Source organism: Hoplias malabaricus, chromosome 15 (assembly GCF_029633855.1).
Source record: "Hoplias malabaricus isolate fHopMal1 chromosome 15, fHopMal1.hap1, whole genome shotgun sequence".
Classification (NCBI taxonomy): domain Eukaryota; kingdom Metazoa; phylum Chordata; class Actinopteri; order Characiformes; family Erythrinidae; genus Hoplias; species Hoplias malabaricus.
The window spans coordinates 13,121,296-13,135,742 of record NC_089814.1 but is presented as its reverse complement, the minus strand read 5'-3'; the positions used below and the strand labels follow the sequence as shown (position 1 = coordinate 13,135,742).

General features: G+C 38.4%; 1 protein-coding gene across 2 annotated transcripts; it reads left to right on the top strand.

The window, feature by feature from the left end:
* The first annotated feature begins 933 nt into the window (after nt 1-933).
* On the top strand, nt 934-13,406 carry ghrb (growth hormone receptor b). Of its 2 annotated transcripts, XM_066645175.1 has the most exons (10): nt 934-1,656; nt 1,802-1,892; nt 4,066-4,157; nt 9,059-9,194; nt 9,338-9,516; nt 10,255-10,439; nt 11,116-11,257; nt 11,343-11,433; nt 11,665-11,734; nt 11,837-13,406. In XM_066645175.1, the coding sequence occupies exons 3-10, from the start codon at nt 4,076-4,078 to the stop codon at nt 12,710-12,712; spliced, it is 1,761 nt and encodes a 586-aa protein (XP_066501272.1). In that variant the 5' UTR covers nt 934-1,656; nt 1,802-1,892; nt 4,066-4,075; the 3' UTR covers nt 12,713-13,406. The 2 variants fall into 2 exon arrangements, with proteins under 2 accessions (XP_066501272.1, XP_066501271.1); XM_066645174.1 differs by lacking the exon at nt 1,802-1,892.
* Nucleotides 13,407-14,447: the final 1,041 nt, after the last annotated feature.

The window sequence follows — 14,447 nt, the reverse complement described above, 5'->3', positions numbered from 1 at the left end:
GTGCTGCCATACAAGTTCCTTGTATGTAAAAATGAAGGAAGATTGAAATGATGATATTGTGTTTTATGACATGTTGGTTGGATTTATATTACAAAAAAACAAACAAACAAACAAAAAAACTTTTTTAATGCAAACTGGATTCCTTTCAGGGGCGGCACGGTGGCGCAGCAGGTAGTGTCGCAGTCATACAGCTCCAGGGGCCTGGAGGTTGTGGGTTCGATTCCCGCTCCGGGTGACTGTCTGTGAGGAGTTGGTGTGTTCTCCCCGTGTCCGCATGGGTTTCCTCCCACAGTCCAAAAACACACGTTGCAGGTGGATTGGCGACTCGAAAGTGTCTGTAGGTGTGAATGTGTGTGTGTCTGTGTTGCCCTGTGAAGGACTGGCGTCCCCTCCAGGGTGTATTCCTGCCTTGCGCCCAATGATTCCAGGTAGGATCTGGACCCCCCGCGACCCTAAATTGGATAAGCGGTTACAGATAATGGATGGATGGATGGATTCCTTTCAGTCAAAGGATATTCAGACATTCAATTAATGTCTAATGAACACAGTTTCATCACTTTCAACTGCATGTTACCACATGAAACATGCAAACACATTGTTTCCTGTATATCTCCTTAGTAAACAATCAAACGTATAGCATCACCCACAGAACACTTGTTGAACATTAAGGATCATTTAGCTTCTTTGTGACAGCAAACCACAAGGAAAACACAGAACATCAGTACACACTACTTGACACCCCAGAACCCTACAACACATTAATTGCTTTTGAGATGTACTTTAGCATAAAATAAGTCAAAGGTTCTGATTTACTTACAACAACCTCCCTCACTCTACACTAGCCCATGTCCCCTTCGCACGTGCTCGCCTTGTGTCACGTGTACCAGCTGTTCCTTCTTAATCAAACATGCCTGGAGGACTGGGGAAGAGGGTAGGACGAATGGGAGGAATGGGGTGAAAGAAGGGTGTAGAGCATGCAGTGCATTTAAAACAGACCCGGGACAATCCTTGATTCTTGGTTAATGGAGAGGTTTTAGCAGACATTTAGACACGGGCTTGGAATAACGTGCGAGGAACGGTCGCGCACTTGACAGAGAGCTATTTTGCATTAAGTTTCACCCTTATTTTTCTACACCAGAGATATTAATCATCCCAGGAACAGCAATCGATTCACATACTCAGTTCAAGCTGCGGGTGTTTATTCAGTCGACATCTTTAAGGATAGGCGCGAATCACGTGGCGCGAGGAGCCTTCTCGAGGCTTGGAAAAGAGGGGAGCGGGGAAACAGAGGGGCGGAGCCTCTTCCTCCTCCTCCTCCTCCTCCTCCTCCTCGGTCAACAGTGGACTAACGTGAAAATGCCTTGGGCTTTTAGCGCTTCACGTTTGTCCACTTTGACGCGTTGTTAATGTGAGGAGCTTTCGAAGCACTGTGCTTTGGCACGATTCTGCTTCAGTGTTTCACAGCGTCTTAGTGCTGTTGGAGTTCTGTGTTGAACCTCATTTTGTCGAGGAATCAGAGCTGCATGTAGTTACAGTGTTTACGCGGTGTGTTGCCTAGATATAGCCCACCATTCCCTAAGGAATATTCCTCCAAGTTCAACAAGCTGAGAACCTGAAACGTCTTGATTCGGGTGTTTGGAAGCACTCTTTTTAAAGGTAAGTGTTGAAATAAAAGAGCAGTGACATAAACACGCTGAGAAACAGGACTCCCGTGTTTTCACGCTGTTGATTGGAAGCTGTGCAACTTGTGGGCGCTCCCAGCCTGTTATTCACCCAAACAAATGTTTTCCATGTTTGTTAGATACCGCAGACACAACTTCACTAATCTCAGTTGGATGCCCAGCGCACAGAGGAAAGTCAGGGTCTCCGCAAACAACAGGATTTCCCAGAAAGTGTGTTTTATTTACATATTTTTTCGTGCCGTGTACATTTAAAAGACGTGACGCCTATTGCATAACCTTGTCCCAAGATAACAGGCAGGTTTGGGCTGAATATAACTAGAGTCAGAGATAACACCAGAACATGTTTTTTACAACTGTAACGAGAGCTAAAACTTTCGTGGCCGGGCTTATTTTGTTTGTCCTCTCTCTTGGCACACAAGCTATTTACAACTCAGACAGGACATGAACAAGCACCCACTTTTAAAAAAGACAGAGTGTTCAAATGCCTTCAGGAACTTTGACAGATATGAGCACAGACACGTGCAGGGGCATGATGTCAAAATGCCACGTATTGTAGAGCTAGCAAAGGTGAAATGACATGTTTTGTTCATCCTCTAAGTGTAAATAAGTAAAGATTTATAGGGAAAACCTTTTGGCATGTTGTAATACAAAAATACTGTTTATTTTCAGAAATAAACATTCTGGAGGAACACATGAAATTAAAAATTAAAAAAAAAAAACTTATGGCATGTTTAACTTTACATATACATTTATTTTCAATAAATAAAGGCAAGCAAATCAATTGAAGGCAACATTTAAATATGTTCCCTGTAGAGATGAGGTGTAAAAAAATATCCCATGCCATTTCACTTAGGTCATCTTCTGCATGAAACTAAATACAGGACTTATGCAATGTAAGGTAAAAAAAAAATATATAAAATATTTACAAAGAACCATTTTAAAACATATTTCTGTTTTTACTAAGACAGTTATCTGCTTTTTTTGAGTGAATAATAACATTTCTTTATCTACAGTATATGGACATGTTAAAAACCAACATTTACCATGTTACTTTACAGATAATGTGCTCTCTTTGAAGGTACGCAAGAACATGGGTTGGATATGGATTAATGTCATATTTTATTCCAATTCAGATGAATATTTGAAATTATTTATGCATTTAAAATAAGCTGGATTGATTCTGCTTAACGCAGTAGTAGACAGAGAGGTATCAGACAAATACTTAGATTTAAAAAATATTTAAAAATGATATTTTATAATGAAAGCAGAATGTTCTGCTAAAGTGTAATTCATTTTTGCAGCTTTAATGCAAATTTAGATTTATCAAACACTGATTTTTATGTTTTATACATGTTTGTGTTTGAGTGTCCACATTGACATGTACAAGAAATACCTCAGATAGATGTATTGACATATAATACTCACATCTATGTATCTCTAATAATGAGATATTTGTCAACGTTCTCATTATAGTAATTGTAGACCTGGCATTGTGTTTGGGAAACTGCTCATTGCCTTATTAGTGCAGAGGGAATAGGTGCAGTTGTGAGATGCTGTTTCTGAGAATGCAGTTTCCAGTAGCCCTGAGGAACTGGAGGATGGCCAAGAAACAGAGGGGATATATTTCACAAGCTCTGGACAGGGCTGTTATTTTTACTTAAAATGAATGTCATATTGTGCAGAAACATGTTTACTCTGTTTTCATGATCCCATCAGTCTGAAAAACAATGGTCCCTCTTGTAATGAAAAAAATAAATTAATAAGGGACAGAATGCATTTGCATATTAATGCAAAACAAATATATCAGTAATTGGCAAACCATTCAATTAAAATTGTATGTGGCTTTAATTAGGAATGAACCAATATGAGAACTGTCAACTCACGCTGATCTCCTTTATTACATATGTCATCTGTTTATGTAGAAATTAAACTAGAAGTTAGAATGTTTCTGTGAGGATCTGGTGGCAGTCAGTCACAATAACTTGGGTGAGGTCAAGTACAGATGTTGGATTGTTAATTAATTTGGCTCATAAAAGTGGCTCCAACATACCCAAATGTATTAGATGTAGGTCCAGAGAACATTAGCAGGGGCTTACTTTTCCTCTAACCAACACTTGACACTGGGCAAGGTGACCTTAAGCTTCTCGTTATATTTTTATCAAGATATTTATTAAATTATTTTTGTAAGCATAATACAGTTGCTGCCTACTGAGACACAGAACTGTTGTGTTTGTGAGATTGTCAAGCATTCCTTATTGTTATAAATTCATGTCTTAACAGCTCTCTCAGAAATTGTTTGTATTGTTAGATATCTGTAGATCTAGATAATTTCTTGAGACATTGTTAAGAGCTACTTACTAATGTATTAACCTTGTGTGTGCAGGGCTGGTGCCATGGGGTTTGATCTGTCCTTGTTCATCTGTCTTTTCTTTCTCACCACTGTCACCACAGAAGGCCTGCAACCCACAATGCAAGGTACTGTGTGATTTTGTTTAAATTAGTGTACATTTTGTTCTGTAAAAGAAAGTGTGTTGAGGGTTGTTTCTTGGAATTCTGGCCATATGTATTGTGGTTTTTACACATATAACGCAACAAAGGTCATAGAGAGTCTGTTGTGCTTTAGAGCACTGCCTTAAGAAACAGGATGTTTTCATTGGGAACATTAGGAAACTCCTTCTAAACTGTGAGTAGCAGTGATTGCTAGTTTTAAAAACCTGGATACCCTTCAAAGTCCTGAAAATCCTGTGCCTTTACAAGAATTTGCATTCCCTCAGTATGTTCAGATGATGCCACACCTTGGTCTTTAAGGTAACTGTAGAATTTAGGGCTTTGGTTCATCTTTTTTAAAATACAATAGCCACATAACTGTAAGAAAATGTGGTTTGCTTACCAACAGACTAAATGCAATAATTATTGCTAGGGATGTGCATGAAGAGTTGAGTGCACTTAACAGAGGCACAAATGTCCAATACAGTAATCACTATTCAGGTAAATACAGGAAGACAATGATAAATGCTGATATGCATGTTAGTGAGTTAGCACAGTATGTGCACACAATACAGCCACCTATTTCAGTGCATTGCCAAGGACACGCTATTAAGGACGTGACAAAGAAGGCAGATATTGTGACTCTGGCTTGGCTTTATTGCTTACACATGTTACTCTAGCTGATGTTTGGTCTAGAATCACGGGGCAGAAGAGCACATCCAAAACCAAACCTTGCACTTTGAAAATGAAACTGTTCATGTATGAACAGACAGTTCCTTTATAATGGCGCTTTTCCATTGCACAGTACTTGCTCAGCTTGACATGCTTATCAGCCATGATGCCTGGTCACGTTTACATTAGCACAGCATTAGCACAGTGAAATGTAGCTGGTGATGTAGCAAAACCCTATCTATAATGGGAACTGTAGGCTTTGGAAACCACAACAATGGCTGCGGTAACGTTCAGTGCTGTTATTTTGTTTATTTTTGTTTTTGGACTAAATACAACTCAACACCACAGATCTCACTGATCTGTAGAGATTTTCTGTTCGATGTTGCACATCCATCTTTCGTTGGAGTTTTTCAATGACCATTAATCCAAGGAGTGTTTGAGCCTCTTCAAAAGACCACTGTGTAATTTTACAAGCTGCATTTGTGTGTTATTTTACAGAAAAAAACTAAGCACAGAAATATAGGAACAGAAAAAAAGAATAAAAATTGTAAAAGATAATAATCAACAGGAAACTATTATTTTACGCCTTTAGATTAGAGCCATGCTGGGACTCCATGGCCAGGAACATATAAACAGGAATGGGAATGAGAAAATTTGTATTCATTAGATTTCTCCTGCAATCATTACTTTAAGTAGGACTGGCGATTAATCTCCAAGTCTTCTTCTTTGTATCCTTTTGTTTTGAACACTGCTTGAGCTTGAAATGAGAGAAAGAGAGAGAAAGAGATGCTGATGAGCTTTGATCTGGAAGATTGTAAAACCCTATGCAGCCTTTCAGGTGCATCTCTTTATTTCTGTTGATATCGCTTACTGCTTCCTTTTGAAAACAGACATGTTCTCTCTGCTGTTATTCTTAGATGAAGGTAATTGCCTTGAAAATTACCTGTGCTTCTGAACATGATCATTGTGAATTCAATCAGAGTGAGCAGTAGGTAGAGGCAGAGAAGTGGGATTTAATAAAAGGAGAGAGGGAAACAACATGTTGCTTCATGAAATGGAAGCTCAACCTACGACTGCACTGAAATCTAATTTACCGTTTCTGTCTTGAGTGATGATCATGCTCACATAGGACAGAAGTAGGTCAAAGTAGCTTTTTAGTAGTTTTCTGTTTTGCTGTAGTGTAAATGTGAGAATTAATAATCTACACATTTTAAGTGCAGGAAACATTTGACAGAATAAAAAAATGCACTAATACAGATGGGATATATTTAATGTAGTTTTAAAAGTGGGTGCTGCGTAGGTTTTGCTCTACTTTAAAGACACACCAACAAACAGGCAACTGCCCAAACACACCTCAGCTGCCATGCATATTTTAATATCATGCACAGCTAAAGTGGCTAAAGTATATTTCCACTTAATAAATAGTGAATCATTCACTTACACAAAGAAATAAGATAGAGAGGATTTGGGACTACTATCAAGCATTAAAGACCTGGAGGATATACCACAATTCAGGATTTCTCAGTTTAGCCAGATGAGTCCAAAGTTGTGTATGTAAAATTAATATACAGCTGCATGGCATTACTGTACTAAAGTCTTCTAACTGGCTAACTGATGAATTCTGTTTGGTGGAATGCTCCTTTTATAGTACTCATCTTCATTTTATTTCATGAAAAAAGGTTATTTAAAAAAGGAAAGGTGCTGAAAATATCCATGAATTTTTCTTAGAAAAACTAAAAATAGCACTGCAGAAAGCAATGGAAATCTTTTGAATGGCATTGACGATTGTGTGTAAGGTATAATTTATGGCTGTTTTGGACAAAAATTAAATGAATGAATGAATGTCTTGGATAGCCCAAGATGTTGCAAGAGTAGGAGAAATCATGTTTGACTACATGCAGCACAAAAAGGGGGGGAAAGGCAGTGAAACAGTGTAAGAGTGTGTTTACATACACTTCATTATCTAATAACTGCAGAAAATCTGATTTAGTCAGTAATGCCGTCAGTCTGTATACATGTACTCATGTAATCACAATGGGAAAACAGCCGGTTTAATTGAGTCATTCAGTAATCAGATTGCTATTTTGCAGAAATCTGGTAATCTCACAGAAGCATGTGAAATAAACTTCAAAGTTCCTGATATAGCTTTTTGTAAACATGGACACATTTACCCCCAAATTTGCATTTTCATTTTTATGGCTATGTTTGGGGAATGCTGCCAGTCTTACAGAAAACAAGCTCTTTTTGAATGAGTGTTTGTTGTTGGACCCAGCACACAAGGGTGAATATATGATTGTCTTAAGGACTGGTGGAAACAAGTAATACTTAATGAATTTTCTTTCACAAAATAGTGAGAATGTCAGAATGTGTATGAGATCTTGAGGGAAACTTTGATCTGATGAGAAATGTCACGAGCCACGATGAAATGCCTGTGTCTCCCACTGTACCTTTGGAAATGCGAGGAGCAATAGCTTTATACCATCTCTGTAGCTTTTGTAAATATAGGCTACATTTAATTTGTATAGCCGCTTCCAGGAAGGCTCTACACTCTACCCGACTACATTTGTGTGCAGAAACTGAGAGAAACCAGGGAAAGAGTATACATGTGCTGAGAAATCTGATTACTGAGCAAAAATCCAGCTCTCTTCATAGGGTCTCTTAATCGGATTCCTAGGCCTTATTCCAATCTAAAAAATCGAAGTATGCTTTTTACCTGACCACTTGAATAATCAGACTGAGGCATAAAATAAACAGATCAGTTACAGCATATCAGGCAGGATCTGCTTTCTGTCCCCTTTAGTCCTAACAGAAGACCTTCAGATTTGAGAGTTGATAAACAGGATATTAAAATTCTGGTTTCCAGCCAGAAATCACACTGCTACGTGCAGCATGTGGTCACCCTGCTCCTCATTGCTTAATGCAATTACGTTCTACATCAAATTAATTATAGTTATTTTAATGGCATAACTTTCAGTCAAGGCTATTCGTAGATTTTTTTTCCCTAGTCATATACACGATAATTATGCTTTACTGTAACCAAGAGTGGCCAAAGAAACAAGCTCCAAACTTAATGGTTTTTTTAAGCAGCCATGGTCTGACATGCTCAGTGTTTATATATGATTTTGCTTTGTTTGACAGAAGAGTTATAACAAATGCATAACTAAATCAAGACTGATTAGAGTTGGATATATGAATGGATTTATTTGGCATTGTGTCTTTGACGTAAACTTTAAACTGGTCCTGTAAGGACAGTTGAGTACTGGCTTTCTGAGAAAGCTCTGGCAGAAACCCCACACTGCCACTTGAATACTCCTCTTCCATGGCAAACATGCCAGCAAGCCCTTCCAGGAAAACACATCCCAAGGACTCACACACGGCCTGTGGTACAACTAGGCTTTATGTTACCGCCTATTGGTCCCACATTGGAAAGAATAGTGAAGGACATTCTACTTTCTGAAAACTCACATCATGCTGCTACACATGGCTACAAATAGAAAATTACACAGTTTCTCTATAGGTGTGTAGCATTGTATTGTATTCTAACCACCTATTAACTTGTATGTCACTGGCACAGAACAGAAATGCTAATTACTTATCAAAATATAAATTTATATCCTGATATTAATATAGTCTGAAAAACATTCATATAACTTATTTTTTCTCAGACCTCAAGTTAGGACAAATGTGTTCAACTGTCCACAGAAAAGCATGAAATTAATCAGGAAGCTCTGGAACAGTTGATCTTAAAGTCACCATATCCAATGGCACCTAAGCTTAAGGTCACTAGGGCGTATAAAGCCTCTGTAGCATTGTGCTGTGAAGCAGTAGAACATAATTCAGTAGTTTTGGGATTAATTGGAGTGGCTTTTGTAGATCCAAAACTAATCAAGCCAATGGAAGTATTTCACCTCAGTAAGGTTCTCTTGGCTGAATGCCAACAAATCTATACAGAAATGTTCCAACATGTAGTGTTAAGCTTTCCCAGAAGAACAGAATGTGTAAGGAAACATGGAATGTCATAGGGGAATGTGGGAATAGAGGGAAATGGTAGGCTGGCATAATTCTTAGAAAAACTGCCTAAACCGAGGGTAAGCCCAGAAGCTTTGGTGGTTGCTGGTTTGGTGACTGATATTTAATAGATGTGTAATAACAGAGAAATCCTCAGACATTGTTAGAATCCAACCCTGACCTGTAGTAATAGGTTTTTTTTTCTGCAGTTCGGAGCAGCTCTGAGCCTCATCTCACAGGCTGCTTTTCCCGGGAGCTGATGACATTCCGTTGCCAATGGAACGCCGGTTCTTTCCAGAACCTCACAGAACCAGGGGACCTGAGACTTTTCTACATGTTGGAGAAGTAACGGCTATACCGCTTATTTATTTACATTTTAATCATTTAATGTTTATTTTCTTGCCCAAATGACCAAATCTGTGATAATCTTGCTAAAAATTTGATTCAGGAGTTTGATTTTTATAATCTGTGTCTCTATTTTTATGCAGGGATTCAAAGAAAAGTGAAGGGAAATGGAGCGAGTGTCCAATATACAGTAACACAACACAAAATGAGTGCTTCTTTGATGAAAGCCATACAGTCATCTGGTATTCTTATGCAATCCAGCTGCTCTCTGGATCCCAGGATGTTGTTTACGACGAAATGTTCTTCAGTGTGGAAGATATTGGTAAGTCAAGGCCAAATTAAATTGTTTTTTTTTTTTTTGGTCATGTCTCTGTTACTGCTTTTCAGTAGTAGCAGATATTATTTCACTGCATAGTCAAATAGTGAGACTTAGACTTCTAACACTAATTATTTGAAGACAAATCATTACATATACATTTTTTAAATGACTGTTACATGTTGTAAATGACTATTTCCCAACCTCTTTTCATTTGTTTGAATTATGCAGGTGTTTTGCTACTGTCAGTTTTACACTGATGTATACTTTTAATCTTTTTCTGGTTTGTTGCTCTGAATTACTTCTCAGTCAAACAGCAGTCCATGTTGTAACATTGCTTATAACCTCAACAGGAATAAGCTGATTATTGTATAGTTTTTCATCAAAAATGACTTGTTTAACAATGTTTATGAAATTCAAGGTGAGTCAAATGTCGCAGAACACACTTATTTATTTGATATGCTACATGACCACCTTCCCATTGGTAAAACTTGCCCCTATTCCAATATGGCTGCTTTCAATATGTTCTGGACAAAAACATAGGCCACCTCACCTATTACTTGCTGGGCTATTCAGATAAAAGGGTGTTATTTGACTCTGACCCTGTATATGTAACTCTTATTTTTGTTTTCTATAATACAGCCTCTATAAAGGTCTTAATATTTTAAAGCAGCAGCAGTGTTATTTTCTGTCCAGCCAGTGAGCCTTGCAACAGTTCTGACGAGGTGATGCTTCTTTTTCTAGTATTTCCAGACCCACCTGAAGAGATGAACTGGACTTTGCTGGCTGTTGGCCCAACTGGCTTAATTTATGATGTGGTAGTGAACTGGGAGCCACCAAGCTCAGCAGCTGAAGGTATAAGAACAGGATGGATGTCACTTCGATATGAGACTCAGTACAGAGAAATGGGCTCAGAGAACTGGAATTATGTGAGTCTGGAACTAATGTAACTTTACGTAATATATATGCAGAATTCAGCACTATGCAGATTATCCTATGATGTATTGATAATGATCTTAATGACTACTATTGTAAAACTAATAAACTTAAATAGTTAACTGCAGTGAGCCATTGTTAGCATATGGTCTGAGACTTCTAATTGCCATATTAGATATTTGTCCATTGGTATTTGGTGAAAACAGCACAGTACTTAAACCCTCACACACACAGGTTATATAATAATCTGCACCAAGTGTTTGCTAACTCATTTGACCCATTCAGTGAATTGAAACAGCCCCACAACAGAAGAGTATTCCACAAAAAAATTACCTGATTAACTTAAGCCCATGTGTCAACAGGAATATCTCTCACATCTCCTGTTATTGGTAAAGTCTGATTTTTCCCCACTGAGGGTCTAATAAAGGATTATCTTCTCTTATATTTTCTTTTTACTTGTTTAAGTGATAAATCCTGCATTGTGGAATACCAATAGATGTGTGGATTGCACTTAAATTAAAATTATTGGGAATTCAGAAAGTAGTGCAAATCTTAAATTTGTTCCTTGAATATATGCTGGTTTAATTGATGCAGATCTAACATCATGTAGCCAAAGCCCCTCGTCTCTGTACTTCAGTCAGTGATTGTTTGTTTTTTTCTTTTTTCCAGATAGACAATGGGAAGGAAACCCAAGCCTACATCTATGGCCTTAACACCAGTACTGAATATGAGGTCAGGGTGAGGTCCAAAATGCGAGGCTACAACTTTGGGGAATTGAGCGACTCGATCTTTATACTAGTTCCCAGAAAAGGTCAGAGTTTAGCCTAAACATGTAGCAAAATAATGTGGTTTTATGTGTTTCAAATATACTCAGTTATTCTTTCCTTTCATTTTAGAACCCCAAATCCCCTTAACTGCAGTATTTGTCTTTGCTTTGGTTGGTATTGGAATCATCTTGATGCTGATTGTGGTTTCACGCCAACAGAAGTAAGTGAATACATTGTCAGTGCAGATGTCACATTGAACATGTTTCTGTAAACCTTTAAAATTTTATGCCATCTTTAATTTGTCTTTGGTTAAATAGTGTTGGTCCACTATTTGAAAATCTAGTCATTTGTTATATTTACAGAAGATTTCCTTTGGAGTCGGTGGACTGTGAAATGTATACCATCACAGTTACGTAAAAAATGTAATGATATACTCTGCTCATTGTTTCAGACTCATGGTAATTTTCTTGCCTCCTGTTCCTGGGCCAAAAATCAAAGGAGTTGACCCAGTTCTCCTACAGGTATTGATTCTGTGTTGTTTGTTCTGCTTATTTGTACATTTTTAACACACAAGGTCAAATTTTTCAGAAAAAATAACTTCCAAATCTGTGTGTTTTAAACAGAAGGGGCAGTTAACTGAGTTCACCTCAATTTTGGGCACTCATCCAGGCCTGCGGCCAGAGTTGTACAGTAATGACCCATGGGTGGAGTTTATAGAGGTGGATATTGATGAACCAAATGAGACACTGGAAGGCTTTGACACACCACTCCTCATTGGTGACTCTCCTGTTTCTGACTCTTCTCCCATGTCGAATGGTTTCCGGGATGATGACTCAGGTCGTGCCAGTTGCTGTGACCCTGATCTTTCTGATCATGATCACACAGATGTTCAACACCCTTCCACCAGCGGTCACGATGGTTTTCACACTCCGTCTCCTGCCAATCCAGGTGTGCCACAGGAACCTGCTTGGCCAACCAGCCTCTATTCTCAAGTGACTGACTTTACCTCCCATGGTGACGCATTGCTGTCTCCAGAGAAACAGAACCAAAGTGACAACTGCAGAAGCCAGGATAAAGCTAAAAAGAACACAGAGACCGAGAAGGGGATGAAACCCAAGTTGATTGTGTCCACTGATGGAAGTGGTTACACCTCAGAGTTGGATACTAGCAAAATCAGTGCACAACACTCAGCAGGAGGACACAGTGAGCCCTATTCAGTCAGAGAAGAGCCGCACTTTGCTGCAGAGCAAATACACAGTTCTTTACAAGAGTACCAGACGCCCACTCTGGAACCAGAGGTGACACCAGTTTCCTCTTCTTTTCCTATTCTCTCAATACGAAGTACTCCAGAATACACCATGGTGGACTGTGTTGATTGGGAAAACAGCCTTCTTTTGAAAGCAAACAACCCTGCAGCCCTTCCCCTTGTTGTGAAATCTTTTCCAACTCCTGGGGGATATTTGACACCCGACCTCCTACAAAGCATTAGTCCACAATAAATGAAAGATATATGTGCCAAATCTTGTTTGCTGAATTGATGACAGTACCGGCCAACAAAAAACAAGATGTGCATGCTTCAAAAAAACAAAAAATGCTTAAGTGCGAGCCAATATTCTCATAATAAGATGTTCTGCACAAATAAGTTGGCAAGCTCAACCTGAAAATGTGATAATACATCTGTTTAGATGGAATTCCACTGATACATGTTCATAGTTCTCTTGTGTAGATATTGCATATTTTTATTCATGTTTGCAAACATACTGGCTGCCTTATTCTGACATTGAACGCTGCTATAATTTTGTGTGGGGGAAATCTGCCTTAAAGAATTTTGAATTTATAGTTTAATTCTACATTTATTTCATAAATTCATATTTGGACTAATGAAATATCACTTGGTGTGTGTGATACTTGCATCTGTGTTTATGTAACATTATTTTCTTCAATAGAGAGCTTTATCTGATATCCATGGAAGTGGAGATGGGTGTAAGGGGGTGATGTTTATAAAATTATTGCAGATGTGGTTCTTGTAAGCCTTGTACAGCATGTTGATCTGTATATTCTGTTTGTTATTTTCTTCTGCAAAGTGCCATTCAGCATAGTTCTTCAGTTTCTAAAAAATGGGGAAAGTGTTATTGGGTATGACTCTGTACATAAAAATACATATATTTTTAAATAATAAAATATCACTACATTAAACCCTCCTATTTGTTGTTTGCTCATATTATTATCATTACTGACTGATACTTTAACATGTCAATATGAAAACAATATGTAAAAGAAAAATAACATGCTTTATCCATTGTTTGGCTCTTTTACCTCATAACTCTTTTTTTTTTTTTTACCACATATTCCATTAATAACAACATAATTATTCTCCTTGATCCGTTGGCGGCATTTGACACTACTGACCATGACACACTCCTTAACTGGCTTTACCACACCACTGGACCCATGGGTGCTGCTTTTGCTTGTTTAAATCCTATCTCACCATCAGAACAGAGTACATTTCTATTGGAAATGCAAGATCCCAGTCATGTGCTGTGACCTGTGAAGTCCTCCACAGGTCAGTCCTTGACTCCATTCTATTCACCTAATAACCAGTATTACACATGTCGGGTCACAGTACTTCTCTCTCTCCTCAACGGTTACTAACGTTGATGTAAGATTGGACCCCCAACACACTTTTGAAGCTCATGTCAGACATCACTGTAAGATAGCTTTCTATCACCTCAGAAACATAGCCAAACTTTGTTCTACACCTCGCCACTTCAGATGCTGAGAATTTGGTTCATGCATTGCTTCCTCCAGTTTGGATTACCGTAATGCACTTCTTGTTGGGATTCCAAATAACATATCTTCACAGTATGTTCAGAACAGTGCTGCATGGATCCTGTTGAGAGTTACGGAAACACAACTATCCTCCATGCATTTCACTGGCTTCCTGTCTCTGCTAGGGTTGAATAAGGTTTCTCTCCTAATCTATAAGTGTGGAAATGCTTCTCTCTATCTGAAAGGACTCATCACACCACAAACATCATTATGATCCCTTTGTTCTGTGAACTCAAATCGCCTCTCCTGTCCCCGAACAAAACTCAGCACCTTGGGTGAACAGGCTTTTCTGTTATATTGCTCCTCACAAACTGAATGCCTTTCCTGACCATATCAGGACACCTGATGATCTCGAGTTTTAAAAAGGGATTTAAAACATTTCTTTTTTACTTGAGCTTATGATTC

Coding starts and splice junctions, on each gene's coding strand:
- ghrb (XM_066645174.1), top strand. CDS start 4,076: ATGGGGTTTGATCTGTCCTTGTTCATCTGTCTTTTCTTTCTCACCACT. Junction 4,158..9,058: donor CCTGCAACCCACAATGCAAG/GTACTGTGTGAT, acceptor TTTTTTCTGCAG/TTCGGAGCAGCTCTGAGCCT. Junction 11,258..11,342: donor TATACTAGTTCCCAGAAAAG/GTCAGAGTTTAG, acceptor CTTTCATTTTAG/AACCCCAAATCCCCTTAACT.